The sequence below is a fragment of the Pangasianodon hypophthalmus genome, chromosome 16, assembly GCF_027358585.1.
Source record: "Pangasianodon hypophthalmus isolate fPanHyp1 chromosome 16, fPanHyp1.pri, whole genome shotgun sequence".
Classification (NCBI taxonomy): domain Eukaryota; kingdom Metazoa; phylum Chordata; class Actinopteri; order Siluriformes; family Pangasiidae; genus Pangasianodon; species Pangasianodon hypophthalmus.
In genome coordinates, this window is record NC_069725.1 from 4,077,447 (window position 1) to 4,104,251 (window position 26,805).

The following is a 26,805-nucleotide window of genomic DNA, read 5'->3' on the forward strand; positions in this document are numbered from 1 at the left end:
ATCATATTATATTATATTATATTATATTATATTATATTCATCTCAACCTAACATCATCGACCTACACCCCAAAAAACTTTGTTATACTAATCATTATCTTTGTTATCTAAATATAAAACAGATATAAATGATCTCTAATTTTCCCTTGCGATCAATAAAGTGTTTTTAACTTTATTAATACTTGGTCATATTTTATATAAATAAATTAAATGCACAACAATTACAAAAATTATAACACTTCTTTTTCTACACAAACTCTGTAGGTGTTTAAATACAGAGTAAAAGCAATAATATTTGCTTTTCATAATGCTGGAGTTTTTAATTTCTTTTGTTAAATAAACTTTGATAAATCTGTTTTAGTGTTGTCATTTGTTTTTAATTAATATGCTTTATAAGATAAGTTTTTATAATTTGTTATATGTCCAACATTTAAACATTGGACTAAAAAGAAAATAAATAATAATAATAATAATAACATTACTACTACTACTACTACTACTACTACTACTAATAATAATAATAATAATAATAATAATAATGTCGTGAGAATCGAGTTTTATACGCATGCGCAGTTTTTGGCATTTCCGGGTACACATTTCTCTCGGGAACAGATTTCCGTGTCACACCGGCGCCGTGACCATTTAGCGAACGGCTCTAAAGATGCTGGACACATAGCTTAGCGTAGCCTAGCTTAGCCAGTTAGCTGGAATATGTGAATTAGAGAGAAGAGTCAGTCGATTTGTACGCTTTGCTCTGGAGCCCGGACTGCACTGCAGCGAGGGGATAAAAGAAGATGGCTGGAATTATTAAAAAACAAATCCTGAAGCATTTGTCCAGGTAAGAAGATGGCCAAGCTGCGGCTCGGGCTTTAACAGGAGGAGCGCAGGAGGAGAAACATGACTCCCAGATCCCTTCATTCTGTCATCAGCTTTTCAGTGTGCTGGGAAAGCTTGCACTTTTTTTTTTACCTGATGTTGTATTCTCTTTCTTCTGGCTGACTCACTGACTGCAGCTGTTGTGATGTTGCCTTGTGAATGATTATAAACCCAGTAAAATCTCTCTGTCATGTGGAAATCATTCAGATTTATAATCCTCAAGACTGCATTTAAAGGCAACCTCCACCCTGAAACACATCAGATATGTTTATACTGCAATATTTATGATGCTTTTAGTCATTCTGGTCTTAATTTGATAGCTGATGGTGTATTTCTGTTGTGCCATGAGAAGGTGGGTGTTGTCTCCCCCTCTGACGTCACAGGGGGGACACTGTTCTGCTGCCTGATACTACAGCATGGTATAATTCTCAAATCTGATTGGGCAGAAAGTGTGCGGCTCGGACAGTAGTTCCATCCGTAACATGAACCCCACGTCAATGTTAATGCGCTCGTCCGAATACGTTATTGTTTCTATAGTAACAGCTCATATACAGGGACTTGTAAGGTGGTCACTCTACATAATCTAAGATTAATCTAATAATAACGGGATTTAAGGGGGGAAAAAAAATACAAGTTTAACAAAGTAAAGCGTATAATTGTTGACGTGGTGACATTTTTTTTGTTAGGAGACATTTATTTAACATTTATGGAAGCAGTCTCGGATGTCAGCACTTTGTGAAAGTCTTCAGGACAGAGGAGTTCCTGCTTTCTGGCTTCTCAGTAAAATGACAAGCTGTGTTTTTTTGAGAAAGAGAAAGAGAGAGAAAGATAGAGAAGGAGGCTGGTGAGGGAATGATTGTTTATCACAGCTATTCCATAAATGAGAACAGGACCTAACTTTTCTTTCAGACGTTCTACAACTGAGAGAGTTTAAATCTGTCTATAAAGCATTAAAATGTGCTTTGTGTTGTTCATTAATAATTTAAACATGTAATTGTTGTAAAATTGAACATAATGCACTTTGAGGTGGTTAGCGGCACTCTGCTTGCGCGTTGTGCTGCATCAAACCACCCCCAGGTGTGGATTATTTTCGAATAACAGCACAGTCTATCGAAAATATCGTAATTACGAGGTGAGCGCACTGGAACGGCATCACAAGGTCGTAATTACAGCTCTGGAACTTGAAGCTATGAGCTTCGACTTTTACAACTTTTATGACTTTTTACGACTTCAAGAACAGAAAGTCATTGTGACCATCAGTCTAAATGTGACGTCTACAGCAGATGTTAAGATTTAAGTGATAATCAGTGATAATTATGCATGTTAACTGTTCAGTGTTTCATTTTCTTTCAGAAAGGCAAATCAATCTTCTTGTCGTTAATGATCCAAAAAAAAAAAGAAATTGGAAAAAAGAAGTTTTCTCACGCCGTCCAATTTTTTTTTTCCTTACTAACTTTTCCTTTCCTAACTTACACCACATTGTAATCGCCACCTCCGAACTTGGACACACGAACTTCCCAGGAGGAACTGAAGGCAGCATTATTGCTAGCGCAGATACAGTGATGTTTTCTTGAAGGAAAATCTTTTCAGCGTTCTCAGACATGGTCAGGTTTGGCTGTTAGCTCTTTAAAAAAAGCTTCTTTTCTCACTCATCATTTTCCAGCGATGGTACGTGTCAGATTACATGATGTGGCTGCATTTTCCAGAGATTTTACGCATCCGTAAAAGAAGACAAGATGACGTGGATATGAAGGTGAATGTAGAGAATAACCGATATTTTGATGACTGATTAGATTCGAGTGATTAGATGTGTACGGCGATATAATATCAAGAATCAAGAGTTGTTTATTTGTCATTTGCACAGTTCCACTGGGTACACTGGGCATTGAAATGCTTGTGACGAGGCTCAGATTTAGACGTTGACAGTACAAACACTATTAGACATGAACAGACACATTTGGGCATGAGTGGTTGAGATGATGAAGTAATGTAATAAACTAAATGAAAGAAACAGTGGTTTACAATGACAGAGTAAAAATGACAAAAAGGCAGAACAGTAAATACAAGTACAATAAATAGTACATAAAAAATCTGAATAGTAAATATCTAAGTGTGTGGAATGAGGCAGGGAGCCAAAACTTTGAAGCAAACATTCCTCAATCAGCACCATACAGGACTTTAAAAGGCACATATGAGAGAGTTCTTCATCCAAACTGGCTATTAAAGGAAAACAGTTGTGAGTTTATTTTAATTTTTAATTCTTCAATCGACATTGTTGGTCCGTTTAGTTCAAGAATTCCTAAATTACCTACAATGTTGTTTAACTAGCTGCTGATAGTAGCACCAGTGGGGTTTAGTCCTCACTTCATCTCTATTTAAGGAGAGCGATGCAGCGGCGCTTTAGTGTTTTACTCTGTCCAGCTTTCTCACTTCCTCATCATCTGTACACTCCACTCAAAAGGTTCGGCTTCCAAAGCTTCATCTTTTATGCTAATACCGCCGTCGTTCATCCGATCATCTCGCAGATCGCTAACTAGCCGAGCCGAGTCTCTGCTGTAGCTCAGCGTCACATGGCTGCATTGCATCCTGGGATTTTGAGTCCAGCATTTGCACCAACGTCTCCACTACTTCTATGTTGGAGTTCTCATTAGCATGACATTAAACATTGCTGGAAAATGGTGAGTGAGGAAAGCTTTTCTTCGCAGAGGAGGGCATGCGGCTGCTAACTTCTCACAGGAATAACGTAAACACAGCAACAGCCAACTGATTAGCACCAGAATCTCTAAAATCATCAGAAATTTCAACATTTCAGTATAAACATATTTAGTGTGGTTTAGAGTGGAGTAGCATCTCAGCTTGATCCATTTAATACATTTTTCTCACGTTTACTCCAGTGTCACTAAGCAATGCCCGGGATCTCGGATAAAGCCGGTGGAACAGACGGAGCGTGTGCAGATTTGGGTTTTGGCAGTGAATCGGCCGTGATTACACGCCACAGCATGTGCTTTTACACCCACTGAGTGTCTGTTTAACGAGACACACGCTGAGTGTGAGGGAAAACGATAATCACACGATACGCATGGCTTCCAACTAGATCAGCGCTCCATATGTGAAGGAGCAAGAAACGAGAATGATGAGTAGAAAGGAGCCATGAAACACACTACATGGCTAAAAGTTTGTGCTTGTTGAACATCTTATTCCAGATTTAGGCCCTGCTTTGCTCTTAAGCTCCATTCTTCTGGGAAGGCTTTCCACTAGATTTTGGAGCTTGGTTGTGGGGATTTGTGATCATTCAGACACAAGAGCTTTGTTCAGTGGGGTTGAGGTCAGGGTTCTGTGCAGGACGCTCGAGTTCTTCCACTCCAACCTTAACACACCATGTCAGAAGGTGTTGATTCATTTTCTATAACAGCATCCCTGACTGACTCTAAATGTTCGAATACGTTTACGCAGGGACCTGTATGGCAGATGCTTAACACGATCTAAGACTAATAATAAACGGATTTTGAAAAGACGCCGTTATTTTGCAACAAAAAACACACCGACGTTGATATCCTGAAGTTTTTTTTCTGTAAGGAGATGTTTACTTAACAGTTATGGAAGGAGTCTCCAGTGTCAGCAGTTTGGAGCAGTCAACAGGAAAGGCTTCAGGACAGAGGAGTTTGTGAATTCATTTAACAGGATAAACTGTGTTTTGTTTTTTTGTTTTTTTTTTATAATTAATGCTTTCAAGAAAGAAAAAAGAGAGGCTTGTGAGGGAAGGAAAGTTTATAGCTGCTATAACGTAAGAAGGAAAGTTTATAGCTGCTATAACGTAAGAGATAACTTGTCTCATTGGATGTTCCACAGCATTGTAACTGTAAACGGTTAAAAAGCATGAGGTGTCATTCGTTAAAAATGAATCGTTGACAAAGTACTGTGGTATAAGAGCAATAAAACATTAAAACGTTGGGTTTACACCACTCCTTCACTGATTATTTTCCTATAACAACATGCCTGAAGTGTTATTTTTCTTACATAAGGTCAATCTGGTCAAATATTTAATCTAAATCAATCTAAATCAACACTGAGACTATGTAAGGATGATAACTAGCGCTCATTAAAGAGCAACAAGACGAAAAGGATCATGCGCTCCAGTGTAACCATAGCAACAATTGTATAATTGTAGCCTGTTAGTGTGTGTGTGTGTGTGTTTAAACACAGGCCAGTAAGTGTGGTGTAAGTGAGATAATGGTGCTGAAGTGTTGTGGCTTTCTTCACCTCCACCTTGTCCAGTTATTTCGGGAGGAGAGTTATTGAGCAGATGTACAGCATGTGAAGGAAACCAAGGTCTCACTGCTGAACAATCTCATCTGATACACACTTGTGTGATGTGTTCACAAGGGCGTGCTGAGAGCAGGAACGAAACACAGGTCCGTGTGAAAGAGGTGTGTGTGGCGTGTGTGGTGTGCGTATATGTGTGTGTGTGTGTGAGACTCAGTGATTGTGAGAGTCTTAGCTTCTGTCCAACTGTAACAGAGGTCGGCTATTTCGAGAGGAAGGCAGCGAGGGACTGATCTGTGGTGGTGATGAGACGAGGCCGTGAGGGAGAGGGTTACTCAGTCCAGCCCCAAACATGCTAGTGTTCAGCTTGTTTATACTTACAATGTGTGGGGAAAAAAGGCGAATGGAAACATTGTGTTTAGAATGAATAATGCCAAAGCAAGTGTGTGTTCTGGTCTCTCCATGACCAAGGCTCTGTCTCATACACACACACGAATGAGGAAGAAGACGCATCTTTGTAGCGTTTGCAAAGACCGTTTGCTCTCCACACTGTGAGTTCGAGGCCCACAGACACGGGACGCTCTTCTGAGGACAACGCTGTCCACTAGGAGCGGGCGATGTTGCAGAAATATCATTTCACCATACACAATATGTATCACAATAGAGAATCTTGCTGAGGTTTTGCTAACAAAGCACTAACAAGGACTGCTGTAGGTTCAAAGTTCGATTTAAAAAAGAAAAATGAAACATTAGGTGCAAAAAGAGTTTTAAAAGTCCAGTGAGTTACCTGTTACAGTGAGTAGAGGAGTTTTTAAAACCTCCTTCATTCTTTCCTTCCTTATTTCCTCACCCTCTTTCTTCCTCCATCCCTTCATTATTTCTTTCCTTCACTGAATCCTTCTATTTCTCCTTCCTTTTCCCCTCATTCTTCCTCGTTCCTTTCTTCTGCCCTTCTTCCTCCCTCCCTCCCTCTCTTCTTCCTCTTTCCTTCCTCCCTCCTTTCTTCCTCTTTTCTTTTTCCCTTCCTGGCTCCCTTCCTCCCTCCCATTTTTTCTTCCTCCCTTTCTCCCTACCACCCTTCCTTCCTTCGTTCCTTCCTTCCCTCCTATCCTTCCTTCTTTCCTTCCTCCCTCCCTTTCTTCCTTCCGTCCTTCCTTTCTTCTTAATTTTCTTCTTGCATCATACTAGCATTCATACTCTGTGTACTATTTCTTCCTTCCTTCTTCTTTCCTCTCCTCCTCCCTCACTCCCCCTTCCCCCCTACTTAATTCCCTTTTTCCCTTCCTTCCTCCCTCCCTCCCTTCTTCCTCTCTTCCTTCTTCCCCCCTTCTTCCTTCCCTTCCTTCTTCTTTCCTTCTTAATTTTCTTCTTGCATCATACTAGCATTCATACTCTGTGTACTGTTTAGTATGGGATTTTAGGGCTTAGTAACTGTGATATGAGTATGAATTGCTTTCGCTCTGTGCCTGTTACAGGTTTACGAAGAACCTGTCTCCAGATAAGATCAACCTGAGCACGCTGAAGGGAGAAGGTCAGCTCTCCAACCTGGAGCTGGATGAGGAGGTTCTGCAGAACATGCTGGATCTGCCCACGTGGCTCTCCATCAGCCGTGTCTACTGCAACAAAGCCGCCATCAGAGTGAGCTGGATAATGCGCTAGAATTCCACGTGCAGTTCATTTTCACAGTCACGTTATGAGAGAACGTTTTAATAAGATGGAAAAACTTTTGACTTTACACTGATTGTAGTCTGTAAAGTTTGGGACGTCCTTTAAGTAATCTGCTATTAGCATAGCTGTGTTGACACTAACATATTTCTCTCTCTCTCTCTCTCTCTCTCTCTCTCTTTTTTATGGTCTCTCCTCCAGATCCAGTGGACGAAATTAAAGACAAGCCCCATATGCCTGGTGGGATTCCCCCTCTCTCTTACTCATTTGTATTTTTCATATTTCACTCTCTCTTTCTCTATCTCTCTTCCGCCTTTTCTCAGTCTAATGATCATCCCTTGCTTTTTCATTTGATTACAGACTATTTCACTTCTCTGTTCTGGGTTGGCAGATAGACAGACAGTGAAAGGAACAGACGGACAGTGAAAGGAACAGACGGACAGTGAAAGGAACAGACGGACAGTGAAAGGAACAGACGGACAGAGAAAGGAACAGACGGACAGTGAAAGGAACAGACGGACAGTGAAAGGAACAGACGGACAGAGAAACAGACAGAAAGACAGACAAGGACAAACAGACAGACAGAGAAAGAGACAGACAGAAAAACTGACGGACAGAGAAAGAAACAGAAAGACAGAGAAACAGAAAGACAGAGAAACAGACAGAGAAACGGACAGAAAGACAAACAGAGAAAGAAAGAAACAGACAGAAAGACACAGAAAGAAACAGACAGACAGACCGACTGATGGATAGACAGACAATTTAATAACTTCCTCTCTTCTCTTTGTCTGTAGTTTCTTGACAAGGTGGAAGTAGAGATGATGACGTGTGAGGAGCCTCGCCCTCCTAATGGCCCCTCTCCAATTGCCATCACTGCAGGTCAAAGGTCAGAGATGAGCTGTTTTGTTCTCCAAACTGCACTCACTTTTTCTGCTAAATAAACTGAAGCCGTGTAGTCCTGCCTGCCACACTGGGACTGATATTAAACTTGTAAACCATATACTTTGGTTTATATGCACCATAACATTCTGCTTAGTGAAAAAAAAAATCCATTGTAAAAGTTGCAGTAAAGTATCAGACATTTTTATTCTGCACAATGTATAAGTGATTTTCGGTACACATTTAATGAACAGGACGTTCATATGCTCAAAGAACTAAACGCTGGAGATGTCTTCTCGTGTGTGTGTGTGTGTGTGTGTGTGTGTGTGTGTGTGTAGTGAGTACGGCTTTGCAGAGAAGGTTGTGGAGGGCATGTCGGTCATCATTAACTCCATCATTATTAAAGTGAAGTCCAGAGCATTTCACGCCTCCTTCGAGCTCTGGCAGCTTCAGGGCTTCAGTCTGAACCCTAAGTGGCAGAAGAGTGACCTCCGATACACACGAATCACACACCCTAAGAGAGGAGAGGTAACACACACACACATAGACACAAATAATATTTCTGTTTGTTAGAATTGTTATTGTCTGTATAGATCCAAAGTTCTAGTAACAGAGAAAACCCAGCTGTTACACCACAGATATCCGTACTAAAGCCCTAGATAGGTGACCTAGATAAGCGCACACACATGATAGTTGCAAAGACAATTTGACTAGCTAAGTAAAGAAATAAAACACTTCAGGGCGATACAGCTTTGCGTCGGGCCGTTGTCACACCACCCTGTTGTGGATTATTTTCTTACAAAAACCGCCTTGTGTTTTATTCCTCTTCTACCATTGCGATTTGCCAACGATTACAATTATAAATGTATTAATAAATGTCATGATTTTTAACTGTGGTAGCTATAAACAGTCGTTCCCTCACCTGGCTCTCTTTCTTTCCTCTTTTTTGTTAGTAAGACAAAAAAAAAAAAAAAACACACAACTTATCATGTTACAGAGAAACCAGGAAGTGCAGAATCCCCCAATCTGAAAACTTTCCCCATGGTGGAAACTTACTGAATGTTACAAAGCACTGAGATTGGAGACTCCTTCCATAAATGTTAATTAAACATCTCCCTAGAGAAACCTTCACCTTTAACAATTACACATTTTTCTTTGTTAAATAATAAGCAGTGTTTATTAATAGTCTTAGATTATGTGGCGCGTCCTTTATACGAGTTCCTGTGAATAAGTTGTTACTATGGAAACGACAACATATTAAAAGGAGCACATTAATTTCAATTACAGCTGCGCTACTGTCAGAGTTGCTGTTATGGAAAATTAATCAACACTCTAATATAGAAATCCTTTTAAAACCCTGAAGCAAGAGTGAGGCATGTTTGCTAACAGAATAAAACATGAACATCTGAACACACAAGTGCACACACACACACACCATAAAGACTAACTGTATGTACTTGTGTATGTTTTGTGTGTATGTTGCAGGTGCTGACCTTTAAAGAAATTAACTGGCAGAGTTTGCGTATCGAAGCGGACGCTATAGAGAGTGAGGAACAGGATTTGGGGAGCACACCGCTACGCCTCATTACCAACCAGGGACGCATCCGGATCGCCCTTAAACGCAGGGTAATGTCATATTATAATAATAATAATAATAATGTTAATAATAATCATGATACTACTTCAAATAATAATAATAATTTGCCCTGAAGACCATAAACCCCACCCACAAATACACAAGGAACGTTCCACGCTCACAGCATCGCTCAGTGAGACACAAGCACTGGGTTTTCAGTGAGCCCTTGTTGACTTTCCTTCACAAATCCCTCACACGTGTGTGCAAGGGGAGGAATGTGGCTGCAATTCACCAGAAAACATCTGGAGATTGACATTATAAACCGGTTGCAGTTGTGTGCATGCTTTTGCCACAGGAAAGCAGGATCAACAGTATAAACACAATAAAACACAATACAAAAATGTAATTTTAGTTCAAATTAATGTCACTTAACATGCCTCTGTATTTATTTATATTTTGTTACATTTTGGTGAAACTCTGTAAATTATGGTGTTTCTTTCTTTTCTTTTCTATGAGCACTGTGAGCTAGATTGTATAAATTAAAGGTAGTATAAATGAAAAACAGAAGTAGTACAGTTTTTATTTTTGTTATTTGTGACAGGTGAAGGACTGTAATGTTCTGGCATCGAAGCTGCTCTTCATCCTGGATGACCTGCTGTGGGTTCTGACCGACTCTCAGCTTAAAGCCGTCATCCATTACGCTAAATCTCTGAGTGAGGCCATGGAGAAATCCGCACAGCAGAGGAAGAGCATGGAGGTAGTCACACACAGTCGTTGATTAAGTTCTTCATCTCCGACAGTTAATTCTCTGACATTTAAACCTTTTTATTATCCGACGTTAAAACGTGGAACATGTCACCTTCTTCGTTGCCATTGTCATTCCTTACACCTGCTGGTATTTCTGAACTGGGGTGTATTTACTTTTGGTATCTCTGAGTTCTTGAAGCCACTCTCAGTTCTATAATAACCATTTATGCAAGCTACACATGCAGATTCACCCCCTCGGTTCAGGAATGGTTTGTTCCCTTACTTTAAAAAAAAAACCAAAACATGCAACTAGTTTAAGGATTAAAAAGTTTCTATAAATTGTGTTTCAGACAGTCCCTACCTCTCCTGGACCCCGTCCACCGTGGCCAGAGCCACACCCAGTCCCTGCGGCGACGCCCAACACGTTAGCACAGTATTTCGACCTTTATGATGTGAAGGAGTCATCGTATCACACATTTATTTCTCGCCTTGACCTGCACATCTGCAACGACAGCTCGTCATCAGAAACAGGTTGGTTACCTCTCCTCAACACGCTTACCTCGCCTCATCACACCTGGCCTCATTTACCTCACCCTGACACACCTGGCCTCAGTTACCTCACCCCGACACACCTGGCCTCATTTGCCTCACCCCGACACACCTGACCTCATTTACCTCACCCCGACACACCTGGCCTCATTTACCTCACCCCAGTACACCTGGCCTCATTTACCTCACTCCGACACACCTGGCCTCAGTTACCTCACCCCGACACACCTGGCCTCAGTTACCTCACCCCGACACACCTGGCCTCAGTTACCTCACCCCAGTACACCTGGCCTCAGTTACCTCACTCCGACACACCTGGCCTCAGTTACCTCACCCCGACACACCTGGCCTCAGTTACCTCACCCCGACACACCTGGCCTCAGTTACCTCACCCCGACACACCTGGCCTCAGTTACCTCACCCCGACACACCTGGCCTCATTTACCTCACCCCAGTACACCTGGCCTCATTTACCTCACCCCGACACACCTGGCCTCAGGTACGTCACCCCGACACACCTGGCCTCATGTGCCTCACCTCGACACACCTGGCCTCATTTACCTCACCCCGACACACCTGGCCTCATTTACCTCACCCCGACACACCTGGCCTCAGGTACCTCACCCCAACACACCTGGCCTCATTTACCTCACTCCGACACACCTGGCCTCATGTGCCTTACCTCAGTACAGTTTAGTGATTTGTTTATATTTACATATGCGTTCTAATTTGCTTGTTCAATTTACTACACATGTGGTCTTTTTTCCTGTCCAGTCCTAATTACTTAGCCAGTATGTCTAACAACCAGTGATGATTTCTTCACCTGAACACACCTACTCTAATTACCTGCTCTAGTTACCTGCTCCTTCTGTCCCATTTACCTGTCCTAGCTGCTTGTCCTACATGTCCTGTTCAGTCCAAAATGAATAAAATGCATTTAATGGGGGCCATGAGGAGCCCAGACTTTATGGATGATGCCTTGAGATTTGACCTTTGACCTTTGCTTCTTTAGATGAACCCCCAATTCCGGGCTCCCAGGGTGCAATGCAGCTGACCTTTCGTAAACTGGGCTTTGATTACTACCCCTTCCACAGACCAAGTGAGTGTATACAGGGACAACCTTTCAATTTATTACCTTGTCCTGTTTTCTATTACATTTATTTCAGTCTGTTAGTCTATATAATTTTTTTAGACAAAAAAATAGAATGTGCTGTTGATCTCATGAATAAAGGCATAATATCTAACAGAGTAGTCATTTTGTGTTTGTGTGTGTGTGTTTGTGTGTGTGTTTGTGTGTGTGTGTTTGTGTGTGTGTTTGTGTGTGTGTTGTGTGTGTGTGTGTGTGTGTGTGTGTAGGCGATGGCTGTCGACATTGGGAGCGTTACTGCAGTGCTTTGGACTCTCGCACTCAGTGGGCGTCTAAACTGCTACAGGATTTTCAGAAGAAACTAGAGAGCTCAGGATTTCCCCAACCTCCATCTGAACCTCGTGAGCCCAACAGAACTAAGAAATATCTCTGAGAAATATAACTTGTGTTAAGTTTTTGTGAACCTGTTGTTTTATGTCTGTTAGGAGATGGAGAGTCCGTTACAAACTCTGATGAATGTTTGGCTTTAAAGAAACTCCGCTCTAGCTGCATGGTGATCCGTGTGGACGATCTGGACATCCACCAGGTTTCTGTCAACACACACAATCTCACACAATCAGGTTTCATTTCAAAATTGTACTCACAAAATAATCAAATGTTTCGGGAGTATGATGGAGACGCACTTCTCTTCAGGGGTTTGGGATGTGTAGCCCCGTCCCATTATAGTTCAGCATAATTTCTCACCATAATCATGTCAGATTGTAATTCCAGCCAGTTGTGGATAGCGTCACTGTCTCATGTCACCCATGTCTATCCATCCAGTGGACTTGCCTGTCTGTCTGTCTATCTGTCTGTCTGCCTATCTATCTGTCTGTGTGGCTGTATATTATCTCCACCTGTCTCTCCTCAGGTGATTGTGTTACCGTGACGCATTCAGACAGAACAGAGAAGTGAAAGAGTTTGTGGTCACAGGAAAGATGGAGGGATGATTAACAGAGTGAGAAAAGTAGGAACAGAAATAGTGTGAAGTATTAAAAAGAACAGAAATGAGACAGGGGATTACTACCAAGCATAAAGGGAATTGTTTTCAGCTTTTAGCTGTTTGTCTGCCTGCCTGCCTGTCTGTCTGTCTGTTTGTCCAGTCAAGTCAAGTTTATTTATATAGCATTTAAAACGAGTGCTGACCAAAGTGCTGCACTTTCAGGCATAACAGGAAATAAAAATACATTAAAATGCTAACATTAAAATATAATTAAGAATGAAAAAAAATATATAGGCAAATAATTACAATAAGAAAACAAACCAGATATAAGTAAGACCAGAAAATAAGCAGATAAACAGTGGCAAAAAAATTAAAAAAAAAAAAAACAGGGCAAATTCTAGATAAGTTTTAAGGGACGATTTAAATGAGTTTATTATACAGGAGGATCTGACAGAGAAGGGCAAACTATTCCAAAGCCTTGGTGCAGAAAAGAAAAGGCCCTGTTGCCTTTGGTTTTTAATCGTCAATGGTTAATAACAGTTGAGAAGAGGATCTTAAAGTTCGCTGGGAAGAGTGAAGGCAGAGGAGATCTGAAATATATATATGGGGTATGTCCATGCAAGGCTTTAAAAACAAACAGTAAAATCTTCAAATCAATTCTATATTTCACTGGTAATCAGTGCAGTGAGGCTAAGGTGGGCGATGTGTGTTCTCTCTTTTTGGTCCCAGTCCAACGAACTGCAGCATTCTGTACAATTTGCAAGCGTGAGAGTGAAGACTGGCTAATTCCAGCATATAGGGCATTGCAATGATCAAGCCTTGATGAAATAAAAGCATGGACACTAACAGTCACAAGATCTTTGAATGTGAGAAATGTTTTTAGCTTGTGAAGTCCCCTCAGCTGGAAAAAAACCACCTCTGACAACAGAATTTATTTGTTTGTGAAATTTTAATTCCAAATCAAAAATCCCCCCGAGTTTTTGACTTGAGTAAGAATATTGGCTCATAGGGGGCCCAGACTACAGCTAAACCTGTCTAACAGATGTGAAGGACCAAACAAGATTACTTTGGTCTTTTTCTCATTTAGCTGGAGGAAGTTTTCATCCATCCAGTCTTTAATGTCCCTTAGACAGTCTAAAAGAGGAGTCAAAGGATTTATACCAGATTTTAATGGGAGGTAAAGCTGTGTATCGTCCGCATAACAGTGCTGGAAACCTTGTGACGCTCAGAAATGGAGCGAAGAGGGAGCAAGTATAAAGAAAATAAACACAGAATGGAGCCTTGTTGCACTCCACAGGTGATGGGATATGTGGTCAATGAGAACACTTCAATTTCTACAGAGAAACTAATATTTGTAAGATATGACAGAAACCAGTCTAGTACGGCATCATGGATGCCAACCTCATGTTTTAGTCTATTTAGGAGGATGTGGTGATTTCAAAAGCAGCAATAAAGTCCACATTACATGGATGGCACAGTTTCCAGAATCTACGGCTAATGAAAGATCATTTAGGATCACTTTTAGGAGGGTGGACTCTGTACTGTGTTTAGTTCTGAAACCTGATTGAAAGGGGTCCAAGATTATTATTACAAACTAAATGAGGGGAAAGCTGAGATAATACAACCTTCTCCAACTTCTCCTTCTTCTACTTTTGATAGAAACCTCAATTTTGAGATAAGTCTGTAATTTCTGAGATCAGTAGGCTCAAGATTTGTTTTTTTTTTTAAGCAGTGGCTGGACTATGGCATGTTTAAAGCATGCTGGAACAGTACTATTTTCTAGGCAGCTATTGATGATAGAGAGTACACTAGGGGAAACGGTGTCCAGTACATCTTTGAACAGCTTAGTAGGAATAGCATCAAGGGAGCAGGTGCTTGGTTTCATATGGGAGATACTGTCTAACGGATCGGAAAGAGATGTGGGCTGAGATTCGAGAAAACGAGAAGAACAAGTGGTTGAAATGTATGAAATTTGACTTGAGGCAGGTGAAATTTGCGTTCTGATAGCAGTGACTTTATCTATAAAGAGGCTACAAAACTTCTTGTGAGACTCCGAACTTGGATAAGGTTTTCGCTGCTGTAAGCGGGTTTAGCACAGAGTTTAAAATGGAGAACAGAAACTTCGGGCAATGGGAAGTTATTAAAATTAAGTTAGAAAAGTATTTTGACTTTTGCATAGAAACAGCTTCCTGGTATCTTTCTGTCTTCTATTCTTCCTATCTATTTGTCTGTCTATCTCAGATCTATCTGTCTGTCTCTATCTGTTTCTCTCTGTCCCTTTCTCCCACACACCTCCAGTGTATGTGATGACATCACAGGTGTTTTACGCACACACACACACACACACACACATACACAGATGCTTAAATGTCAGGAAATTTCCAAAGTTCTGAAGAACTAAATGAAGAACCTCAGATTTAAATGACTCACTGCTATGAGAAGCTCACTTCCTCTGTTTGTCCATGTGGTGAAACTGAGCTCTTGTTTCTCAGTGTTGTGCGTCTCTGTGTTGTCTCAGGTGTCCACCGGGGGGCGTCACAGCAAGAAAACCCAGTCGCTTTTATCATGTAACCGCAAAGTGCTGAACATGGCAGAGAACACGCCTGCGATCCACCTGCAGTTTACTGAGTATTACTTCCCTCACAGCGCCGGAGGACCTGGTACCTCTGATCTTTCACTGCAGTTGTATTTATTTTATTATTTAGTTATTTTTCTTCAGTTTGTATGTGACAATACAGGTACATGATGTAGATACAGAATCCTTCCTGTATTTACAGGAAGTCATTATGAGTACGGTTCACTTCATGTAAACTATGTAGGTCGCTACAGGCTAACCACAACCTAGCATTTAAGTTAACAGTCTGAAACAGGTAGAACACAAACACCAACTAGCATTAGCATACTCACTGCAATATCATCTTAGACGAGTAGTTTCATTTTACTACAAGCATGTCAAGAACAGTACAGAACTTGGTAGATATTTCCCAGGTAGACATCAGGACATTCTGAATATATCAGGTCTCATCCTGTCAGTTTGCTAAGCCAATAAAAAATTCTGATCCACAAACTGGCAATTTATAAAACAGACTAAAATATTCTAGTAAACAGGCTAACTAGCAAACTCGCACTATAGTAAACAGGCTAACCAGCAAACTTGCACTGTAGTAAACAGGCTAACCAACAAACACGCACTATATAAACAAGCTAACCAGCAGACTCGCACTATAGTAAACAGGCTAACCAGTAAATTAGTGCTATAGTAAACAGCCTAACTGACAAATTGGCACTATATTAAATCTGCTAACCAAAAATCTAGCGCTATAGTAAACAGGCTACCCAACAAATTAGTACTATGGTAAACAGGCTAACCAGACAACTAGAACTGTAGTAAACAGGCTGACCAACAAATTATTGCTGTAGTAAACAATCTAAACAACAAATTATTGCTAGTAAACAGGCTAAACAACAAATTAGCGCTATAGTAAACAGGCTTAATAGCAAACTATTGCTATATTAAACAGGTGAAACAACAAACTAGAGCTGTATTAAACAGGCTAAAAAACAAATTAACACTATAGTAAGACAGTTCATTTTTATAGTAAATAATAAACAACGTTAAGCATGAGCTGGTTTTAAAATGAATATGCTAACCACAGACTAGTGCTGTGGTAAACAGGCTAACAAGTCTCTCTGTCTCTGTCTCTGTCTCTCTCTCTCTCTCTCCTGTCTGGTTTTTTATCATGTGTCTCTGCAGTGCCCTGCTCTAATCTGTACGGTCAGCTGAACGGTCTGCAGCTGTGTGTGGACGCTGCGAGTGTGTTGTGGATGTATGTGTTTTGTCGTGGCTTGCTGACGACTCTGGAGCAGGTGAAGGCCTTTTATCACCTGCAGGACAGCAGCAAGAGTGATGAACACGTGGATGTCAGAGTGGACGCTACGCAGCTGAAGGTAAGCTCATGAATTGCTTAAGACATGAATCCTAGCTCTTGAGCAGCTTTAAAATATCAGTGTTCCTTTATGTTTTTTGTGTTATCATCTGTAATGCTATCATCTAACCAACACACTTTCTTCATCGTCCTGTCTTGCTGATTGTTGACTTTTTTTTTTTTTTTTTATAGCTGATTGTTCCTCTCGACTCGTCCATCTTGGATCACCCTGATCGTCCACATGCTCTGGGTTTCACTCTGTCTCAGGCATTTCTGAGCAACACCCATCACTCTCCTCACTCGTCCTTCTCCGACCTCGAGTCCACCTTCTCTTCTTTTTCCTCTCAGCCATTTTTCCGACCCTCACCAATCTCTCCTTTTCCTCGTGACCAGAACACCTTGCACCCCCTTCCTCCAGCGTTCCTAAAGTCTGATACCTCGCTCGCACTTTCACGGTCATCTTCACGGGATGTGTGGAGTCTCAGCCTGTCCCGTGCAGCGGGGTGTTTTGAGGGTGCGCGGCAAGGAGGCAAAGCACCACCGTTCATGGAGCCGTTCACTGGGTGTGTGTGGATGTGCCGCCCGCAAGCTTTAACAAGGTCAATGAGTCAGGAGGGATCGTCAAAAAATGCAGAAAATGGCGCTGAAAATCTGTCCAATCACGACGCTCCATTAGCGTCCATCCACTTCCTGGTTCAGTCCATCACTCCAATCCGAATGTGGCTTAGTCATTATCAGTACGTTGCTCTGCTCCGGATGAAGGATTATCTCGCTAGGTTAGCCTCCGACCTCAATCGCTTTCCGAGTGCAAAGACTAAAACAGCGGCTCTTCCCACAGTGTGTGTATCGCTCCTCTTGGAGGCGCTGGATCTCAGTTTGCTTCTTCCACCTATCGACGGGAAAACAGAAGAAGAAGAAGCGCCAGAGGAAACAGACACGCAAAGCCTGACGGACTCTGACCTCTCGCCATCACGCCCAGACAGCGGGATCGTGGGAAGCACGGAAAAAGCGTTGGAGCAGGAGGATGAGTGTGATGGAGCAGGGGAAGGGCCGGTAGAGGAGGCATGCGAGGCTGTTGAAGAGGGATTGGATGAAGGGAATGGTCAGGGAGGCGAATCCCAGGTCGCGACCTCCGTCGTTTCACCACCACCGTCTCCGGCTACAGTGCAGAATCAGAACACTTCCATGGTCAGCCTGGAGGGGGAGCTGTCCAACGCACTCAGTGTGACCAAAGACGTGACTAAAGACGCCCTTAGCGCTTCCCTGGACCTCACCAAGGGGGCGCTGTCCATCACTAAAGACGCTCTCAGCATCCTGAGCCGCGGCTCTGCCATGAGCAAAATATTCAGCACTCAGAGCAAGTAAGAAGCGAGATGAGGCTAACATTTTAGCTAGGCGTGTAGCTGTTAAACATTTAATATACAGAAAGTGGAAAGGCACAAGAGTTGATGGAAGTGAGATGTGCTGGTAAATTTAATAAAAAAAACCTGCTGTGTGTGTGTAGAGAACCAGATGACGCCGCTCTGCGTCTGCCACCCCTCAAACACTCGTTTTCCCAGAATTCCTGTGACAGCGTGGTCATGGACACCAGCGCGACTGACGATGGCCTCTCATTGGACAGTGACACCAGCGAAAACTTCGTCATCCTCACAGACTCGGGTATGACATCATCACCGCATTAGTCATCACCCTCTCTATATCTCTGACATCACTCGCTAAGACACACCTCTCTGTCTCTGTGTCTCTTTCTATCTCTCTCTCTGCATGTCTCGCTGTCTCGGACTCTCTGTCTCTTTGCTCCTGGGTCTCTGTCTGTGTGTCTCTGACTGTCTGTCTGTCTGTATCTCTCTCTGCATGTCTGTCTGTCTCGCTGTCTGTCTCGCTGTCTGTCTCTCTCTGCATGTCTCTGTGTCTCTTTGTCTCTGTATTTCTCTCTGCATGTGTCTCTGTCTCTCTATCTGTCTCTCTCTGCATGTCTCTCTGTCTCTGTGTCTCTGTATTTGTCTCTGCATGTGTCTCTGTCTCGCTGTCTGTCTCTCTCTGCCTGTTTCTCTGGTCTCTTTCTGTATGTGTCTCTCTCTGTCTCTCTGTCTGTTTCTGTCTATCTGTCTCTTTGTGTCTCTGTCATTCTCCCTCTGCATGTTTCTCGGCCCCTTTCTCTCTCTTGCTCTTTCTCTCTGTCTGCCTCCGCATGTGTCTCTGTCTCTCTGTCTATCTGTCTGTGTTTATCTCTCTGCATGCCTCTGTTTCTGTTTGTCTGTCTCTCTCTCTTTGTGTCTGTCTCTCTGTCTCTCTGCATGTGTTTCTGTCTCTCTCTCTGCATGTCTGTGTGTATCTCTCTATTTCTCTGTCTCACTCTGTTTTTCTTTCTATTCATTCTCTGTCTGTCTGTCTCACTCTATCTCAGAGTCCACTCGTCCTAATGGCACTCCCGTCCACTCAGCGAGGACAGACGGAGGATCATCAGCTGAGCTGAGCAGCTCTCTGTCTCACAGCACTGAGGACATGTCTCAGGATATGGTGAGACTCACACACACACATGGCCCATGCACATCTACCTGTGAGAGAAGTGTGTGTGTGCAAAAGCAAACCACTGTACCTCTTCCTGTTTCCTAATCTGTAGCCAAGAAATGAAGTGGGGTGAATGATTTTTAGGAAAACTATTGTGGTGATGTTTTATATATTTTTGCCAAGTGATACGTGTCTCAGGGGCGGAGCTTCAGGTCAGTTATACATATGACATCACTACAACAGCTGTCTTTCTCTCTGTCAGGTGTGTGTGCTGCTGCTGTCTCTGCGTGCTGTTCGCTCTGTGCTTGAGCTCCATGCACAGGATGCAGTGGTGGCGATGGAGGTTCAGTCTGTTACGCCAAAGCAGCTGGGAAACCAGCGAGTGGTTGACCTGCAAACGCTCGCACACGGTGAGACACACACACACACACACGCGTGCGCTGAGAGATGGAGAGATACATTACCCTCCCCCAGAATCAGAGCAATCTCCTCTGTCCCCTGTACAGGTGCTTCCTCTCCACCGATGTCCCCTGTTTCCCGCACCCCGGTGGTGTGTGTGAGGGTGGAGGTGGGGCCAGGGGCGGGGCGTCACTGCTGTGCGGCAGAGAGTGCAGGTTTCGTAGAGGTGTGTGTGCGTGGGTGTGAGGCCGAGCTGCTCACCTCAACAATAAACACACTCGGTCCGTTCATGGAGGACGAGCTGAGCTCAGACGCCCAGCCAATCAGAATCACCGTACACAACACCCGCATCACGCTCAAGGTGAGGGGGCGGAGCTGTAGGAGTTCTCTTGTGTTTGTGCCAAAAAACTTTATATTCACCGATTAAGTGGTAAAGTCATAATTATACTGTTGCTAGGCAACAGGGAAATATGGACACCGAGAAGTGGAGAACAGAAGCTGTTTAGTAAAAACATAGTAGACCTTGTTGTCATATCATGCTAACGAGTTAGCGCACTTATTAGCTAGCAGGCTAACTTGCTGTCAGTGTCGTATACAGAAAGAGGAGACAGAAGACAGAAGAGTGGGAACATTAAGTGTGTGTGTGTGTGTGTGTGTGTGTGTGTGTGTGTGTGTGTGTGTGTGTGTGTGTTTCAGGATGACAGTCCCCGTGTGTATCCCACCGCCCCCCAGCCTGTTCCCGTCTCCTTTGTCTTAGATGGTGTAGTTGTGGAGCGGCTGGACAACGCCATGCTTACAGTCAGACGTGGGTACTCTGTGGTTGTGTGTGTGTGAGTGTGTGTGTGCGTGCATGTGTGATTTATTGATGTCTGTCTACTTTCCTCTCTCAGCCACTGCCAGCCAATCAGGAAGCATAGCCTGCTGTGGACCTGAAGGAGATAACAAGGTATACACACACACACACACACACACACACACACACACAGAATGGATTGACTAAATGACTCATGTGTCTGTTTTGCTGATTTGCTCTTGAAACCGTTCGGATAAATGACTCTTTGAACTGTTAGGCTTAAAGACACTTGTACCCGTTTGACCAAATGATTCTTTTATCTGTTTGGCTAAATGACGTTTGAATCTGTTTTGCTAAATGACTCTTGCAACTGTTTGGTCAAATTACTTGTTTATTTGTTTTGCTAAATGACTCGTTTATCTGTTTGACTAAATGACTTCTCTCTGATTTGCTAAATGACTCTTGTATTTGTTTGGCTAAATGATCATTAGAAGGGTTTGACCAAATGATTCTTGTATCTGTTTGGCTAAATGACTCTTGGAACTGTTTGACAAAATGACTCCTGTAAATACTGTATTTGGCTAAATGACTCATGTATCTATTGGCTAAGTGACTCATTTATCTGTTTGTCTAAAAGACTCTTGTCTGTGGTTTGCTAAATGACTGTTGGAACTGTTTGGATAAATTAGTCTTTAATGATTCTTTGAACTGTTACGCTACATGCCTCGTGCAACTGATTTGCTAAATGATTCTTGTATAGCTTGATGTATTAAAAGTCATTTTATGGCACACTTTACTTTCACAGCTTTAGCAGCTTAATAGTTTAGTAGTTTATTTCTTGTGTGTGTGTGTGTGTGTGTGTGTGTGTGTTTTCAGATCCAAGCCCTACAGTCTGAGCTTGCTGACGTTCACTCCGCCCTCTCCGCTGCCGTCTCCGACCGGGAACGTCTCTTACAAGAAATCCGCAAATACGACCCGTCCTTCACGCTATGACCTCACACCACTATTGGGCAAAGGTCAGAGGTCATGGTTCAAATGCAAGAACAAAATCTGTGTGTGTGGAAGGAGAGAGTGTTAACTTCTGTGTCCTCTTCCTGACAACCAGGTGCCATGAAGAGCTTTACTTCCTGTTACTTAGTGACCATTACAGTGTTATTGCTTTTATTTTATATTGATTTTTTTTACATTTTCTTTGCTGTAAATAGACTGGTACAGTTAGGATAGGCTGCTAATGAGAGGCATCACTGCAGTGTATGTGTGCGTGTGTGTGTGTGTGTGTGTGAGCTCATGAGAAGAACGTGAGCGGTGAAAACACAGCACTGGACCTCAGTCTTATTTCAGCTGCACCGTGTGTGGGTGGGTGCGTGTGTGTTACGTCAGTTACTTGTGTGTTTGAGTTTTAGGGACTTATATACTACACACACACACACACACACACACACACACACACACTGTCAAACCAATGTACACTCATCGCATGTGCCAATTTAAAAAAATATTCCTCAACCTTTTATCACAGTTCATAAAATCAGAAAAATTCTGAATTTTTTTACACATTCATCCCATAATATACTTCTTTTCTAATATCCTCAAATGCACTGTGCATTGTGGAGGGTTTTGTAAAAAGTGCTAATTAGCACACAACCGTAAATGCTAGATACTTTAGCAAGATCACAGTAGTGCAATCATGTGTGATGAATATCACAGTGTATCATTCATCAATTATCGGCTCATGCATGCTTTATTTTTAGTATTTGTTTAAAATAATGTTTTGGTACTAGACGTATGTGTGAGATTAGCTCTAAGTGTTCATGGTTTTTTCTTTTTCTTTGTTCTCTACATTCATTTTTTTAATGTAATTTGCACAAACCTGAAAATGTGACACACGGGATGTTGACGTGATCTGCATGCTCGACTCTCTACCTTAGATGTTTAGAATCAAGTGTACAGGTACTTAGGTGTTCAAATGTCTGTTTGAATTTTGGTATAGAAGCCTGTATTACGCAGTCAGTGGCTCATTATGTAATTATAGTGCCGGGAGTCAGGTGGAAGGTTGGATCAGATGGTGTAGTGTAAATGCGTTTACTTTATTGTTTATGTTTGACTAGATAGTAGCGCCATCTTGTGTTCCCGAGGTTCTGTATTTCAGCCCCATGTCGCCTCAATGCCACGTCAGCACTAACATCCAAACTCTCATAGATTAATAACTGTATATGTGAGGAATAACACATGACAGGTCATGTTATTATAGGAAAATAATCCATGACAGGGTGGTGGGATGCCGTTATCAGCCTAAAGTGGATTATTTTCCTATAAAAGCACATCATGAAGTGTTTTATTCCTGTTATACAACAGGAGGATATTAATGAACATCACGCTTAATGTTCCGTGAGATAAGTTACTTCCTGTTATCCCTGAGTATAGTAGCTATAAGCAGTCGTTCTTTCTTGACGTTAATACACCAGAAACACAGCTTGTCATGTTACTGAGAAACCAGAACGTTTCCATGGAAGAAAATTGACCAACTCTTACAAAGCGCTGACACTGGAGACTTCCTTAAATGTGAATTAAACATATCCATACAGAAAAGTTACCATATCAGCGATTATACGTTTTCCTTTGTTAAATAACACAGATTTTTTCAATCCGTTTATTATCAGTCTTAGATTATGTAGACCTTCCACCATGCAAGTCGCTGCGTATAAGCTGTTACTATAGAAACGATACCATATTCGAATGAGCGCATTAATATAAACCTAACATTTACGTTACAATGGGAACTACTGTCAGAGCTGCTGTAATAGAAAATTAATCAGCACCTTCAGAATTTAACTTGTCTGTGGTATAAATTCTGATATTATATGTCCAATAGATTCAGTGTTTATTCATTTAATTATAAATCCGTTAAATCATTTGAAAGACACTTGTTGGATCTATGCGAAGGTGATTTGAGGTGACCTTTGGTGACCCCATGACCTTAGCCAGGACATTGGAAACCATTTCACAAGTTTCCTTGAATCATTTAGGGAACATTGTAATGATGGGAATCCCAGCTCTTTATAGTTACAGTTAGCTAAACGTAAAGAGCTAACAGCTTCATGAAAAATATGTGAAAGCCAAGCATAACTATTGAGAGATGGTTACAGAACGTTTTTTTTTTTTTTGTGTACCATTATGTATCATTAACACACTTTGTCAGTAGCTGAGTTTAGGCCCTGTGTTTATTGCTCTGTTTTGCCTCCTAGTGGAATAACAGAGACTGTAACGGGTCAGTTACAGGGTGATTTGGTGGGTCGTATGTTTAACAGCCCTGCTCTTAGACATGGTGGAATAGATTGGTGGAAAATTTTCCATATACACTGCAAGGTAAAAGTTTCTGAACACCCTGTATTAATATTTTTAGTTAAACTTCACGATACAGGTGCAAGTTAAATACTGTAGAATTAGAAAATCTAGAAAGAAATGTGTGACTTTTTAGTTTGTTGTTTTGAAAAGAAATTTAGATGTAACTGGAAAAGGTTGCTCTAGATCACTCTGATGATCTAGACACTTGTAGCACACATGTTTGTGTTACAGTTAATTAGGGCTGCAGTCAAGGAACCGTTGTCAAGTCCAAGACTAGCCGAGATTGAGTCATGATCAATCTCGAGTCCAAATGAAAGCGAGAGCAAGACCACAAAGCATCAAGTCCTTTTCAAGGTCAGGTCTTCCTTCAGCTAGTTGGCTTCAGTCAGGAATTGTGGCAATGATTGGTCTGTTTTCTAGAAGAAGGAATTATTTGTCATCAAAGTTTTTGCATGTGAAAAACATAAGAAAAGACAACACGACCATTATTTTTTACAAACTCAAGGTCAAGATCAAGATCATATTTAATGAGGCCAATGCTTGGTCCAGGTACAGATGTCAAAAAGTCCAAGTCGGTACAGAAAACGTCTCGAGACCGGACTCGATTCCTACAGGCCTACGGTTGATACTAACACTGTGTGATATCAGCTGTAAGACAAATCTCAGCAGGTTGACCACTTCACCGAACAAGTGCACTCACCGTTAATAAAGCACACCTTCAGACTCCTGCTACAGGCTGAGAGTGAACAATGAACAAGTCCTTAAATACACAGATTTAAATATAAAGGGAGAATACATTTCCCTTATTTAATTACCAGTAGTGGGTAAGCTGTTTAAAAAAAAAACCTCCACATGTTCAAAAAAAGTGGTTGTTCAGTCTTAGATACGTGATGTTACGTGATGTTACGTTAATGTTAGAATGATTTCTCACTATACACCATCACACCTATACAGCGTCACAGCCAGAGTGTGAAAAGTGTAGCATTTTGTAAGCATTTAAGAATGTAAATGGTCTTCCACATGAGAGAGAGAGAGAGAGAGAGAGAGCGTGTGTGTGTGTGTGTGTGTGTGTTTGGTTGCTACTGTATATACTGTACACATTGAGAGAGAAACACACAGCAAAAAAAATCTAACTGATAAGCTCTTCTTGTCTTTCTTTCCCATAAACATTTTTATGCATGAACATACTTGATATTTTACACAAGTGCAATATTGTGTATATATCAGTGTGTATATCAGTGTCATGGGTTTTATTTAAGAAACATTGTGTTAGATTGGGACACAGCCCAGTCTCCTGTAGTTTGTATGGATTTGCAATGTATTTTTTTTTTTTTTTTGTAGGAGTAGTCTCTTTGTGTGTATGATCAAGGTCATGAACTAGTTCCCTTTAAGGTTCCTCATTAAGATCAATTGCTTGTTAAACGCTCATTTTATCTCGCCGATGGTGCAGATACACCGGCTCTGTGGCCTCGTCCCAAATGAATACAGCATGCACACTTGTTTCCTGTTGAATCCCTTTTACTCGCTAGAGTTTCTATTCTGAAAGCTACTCCATCCATGATTAGCTCTGCGGCTTTGTCCCAAACCGCTATCCACCCTACATGCTCATTCATCCCTGCTCAGGCAACGTTCCTCACTACAGAGTGTCCAGGGATATTGTTTGTTTGGACTCGGCAGGTGCTGATATAAAGTGTTCATATTATGGTAATTAACAAAAAAAAAAAAAACAACAGTTAGAAGACTGCTGTATTTCTGCTGCAGAATGTGACGGACTTTATCTAGGGTGCTATTCACCCAGGCAGCGTCCTTCTAAATGGAATGCCGGGGGACATGACGTTATTATTAAACATCCATGATACAGTGCAGTGTGTGCTAAGCATACTGTAATATATTGTATAATCAAACTATTGCTCCATGCCTAGTTCAGACACGTAGATTTTGGGATTTAGGTACGCGTCCTGTCTGTATAGGTTTGGCATACAAATGGGTGCTCTCTTGTAACATTTCATGATTAAATTTTCAAGATACAAATTCTGTAATGGTACAGTAAAAAAATTACAGTGTGTTCCTGAGTCATATTTCTACAGAGCCCTGCTGGTAACATCTCTACTTAGTAAAAATAATGCGTGGCCATGACTTACTAAGAAGAGCGAATGGGAATCACGACTTAATAATTTAGATAATTAAGAAAGTGTAGCCACAGTTTAACACATGAGAACGAGATAATTAAATGTGGACACTACTTAGTAACGTGAGCAAATGAGATAATTAAGTGTAGCCACAACTTCATAACACGCGGGAACAAGGTAATTAAGTGAAGCCACGACTCAGTAATGCAAGAGAACAAGATAATTAAGTGTGGCCATAACATGGGAAAACAACGTGAGACAATGAGATAATTAAGTGTGGCCATGACTCTGTAATGCGAGAGAAAGAGATAATTAAATATGGCAATGACTCTGTAAGGGAACAAGACAGTTAAATGTGGCCATAACTCTGTAATGCAAGGGAATGAGATAATTAATTATGGCCATAACTCTGTAAAGTAAGGGAACAAGACAACTAAGTATGGCCATAACTCTGTAATGCGAGGGAATGAGATAATTTAATGTAGCCATGACTCTGTAATTCGAGGGAACGAGATAATTAATATGGCAATGATTGTGTAATATGAGTGAACGGGATAATTAAATGTGGCCACGACTCTAAAGCGAGGAAATGGGATAACTAAATATGGCCATGACTCTGTAATGTGAGGGAACGAGATAATTAAACGTGGCCATGACTCTGTAGTACAAGAGAACGAGATAACTAAATGTGGCCATGACTCTGTAATGCGAGGGAACAAGACAGTTAAACGTGGCCATAACTCTGTAATATGAGGGAATGGGATAATTAAACGTGGCCATGACTCTGTAATATGAGGGAATGGGATAATTAAACGTGGCCATGACTCTGTAATATGAGGGAACGGGATAATTAAATGTGGTCATGACACTGTAATGCGAGACAACGAGATAATTAAATGTGGCATGCCCCAAACTGGCTTGAATAGACTGTTTGTTTTGAAAAGGTTTTTTCACTTAGAACAAATGTGTGTGTGTGTGTGTGTGTATATATATATATATATATATATATATATATATATATATATATATATATATATATATATATATATATATATATATATATATATATTTTTTTTTTT

General features: G+C 41.5%; 1 protein-coding gene across 1 annotated transcript; it reads left to right on the forward strand.

Annotated features, from left to right (window-relative positions):
• The first annotated feature begins 599 nt into the window (after positions 1–599).
• On the forward strand, positions 600–26,706 carry bltp3a (bridge-like lipid transfer protein family member 3A). Its single transcript, XM_026945026.3, has 21 exons — positions 600–837; positions 6,614–6,776; positions 7,005–7,043; positions 7,598–7,689; positions 8,021–8,210; positions 9,168–9,308; positions 9,860–10,015; positions 10,356–10,536; positions 11,567–11,653; positions 11,911–12,042; positions 12,127–12,227; positions 15,142–15,283; positions 16,378–16,571; positions 16,742–17,910; positions 18,054–18,208; positions 18,957–19,069; positions 19,323–19,470; positions 19,567–19,820; positions 20,156–20,264; positions 20,350–20,405; positions 21,129–26,706. The coding sequence occupies exons 1-21, from the start codon at positions 794–796 to the stop codon at positions 21,243–21,245; spliced, it is 3,783 nt and encodes a 1,260-aa protein (XP_026800827.3). The 5' UTR covers positions 600–793; the 3' UTR covers positions 21,246–26,706.
• The last annotated feature ends 99 nt before the right edge of the window (positions 26,707–26,805 follow it).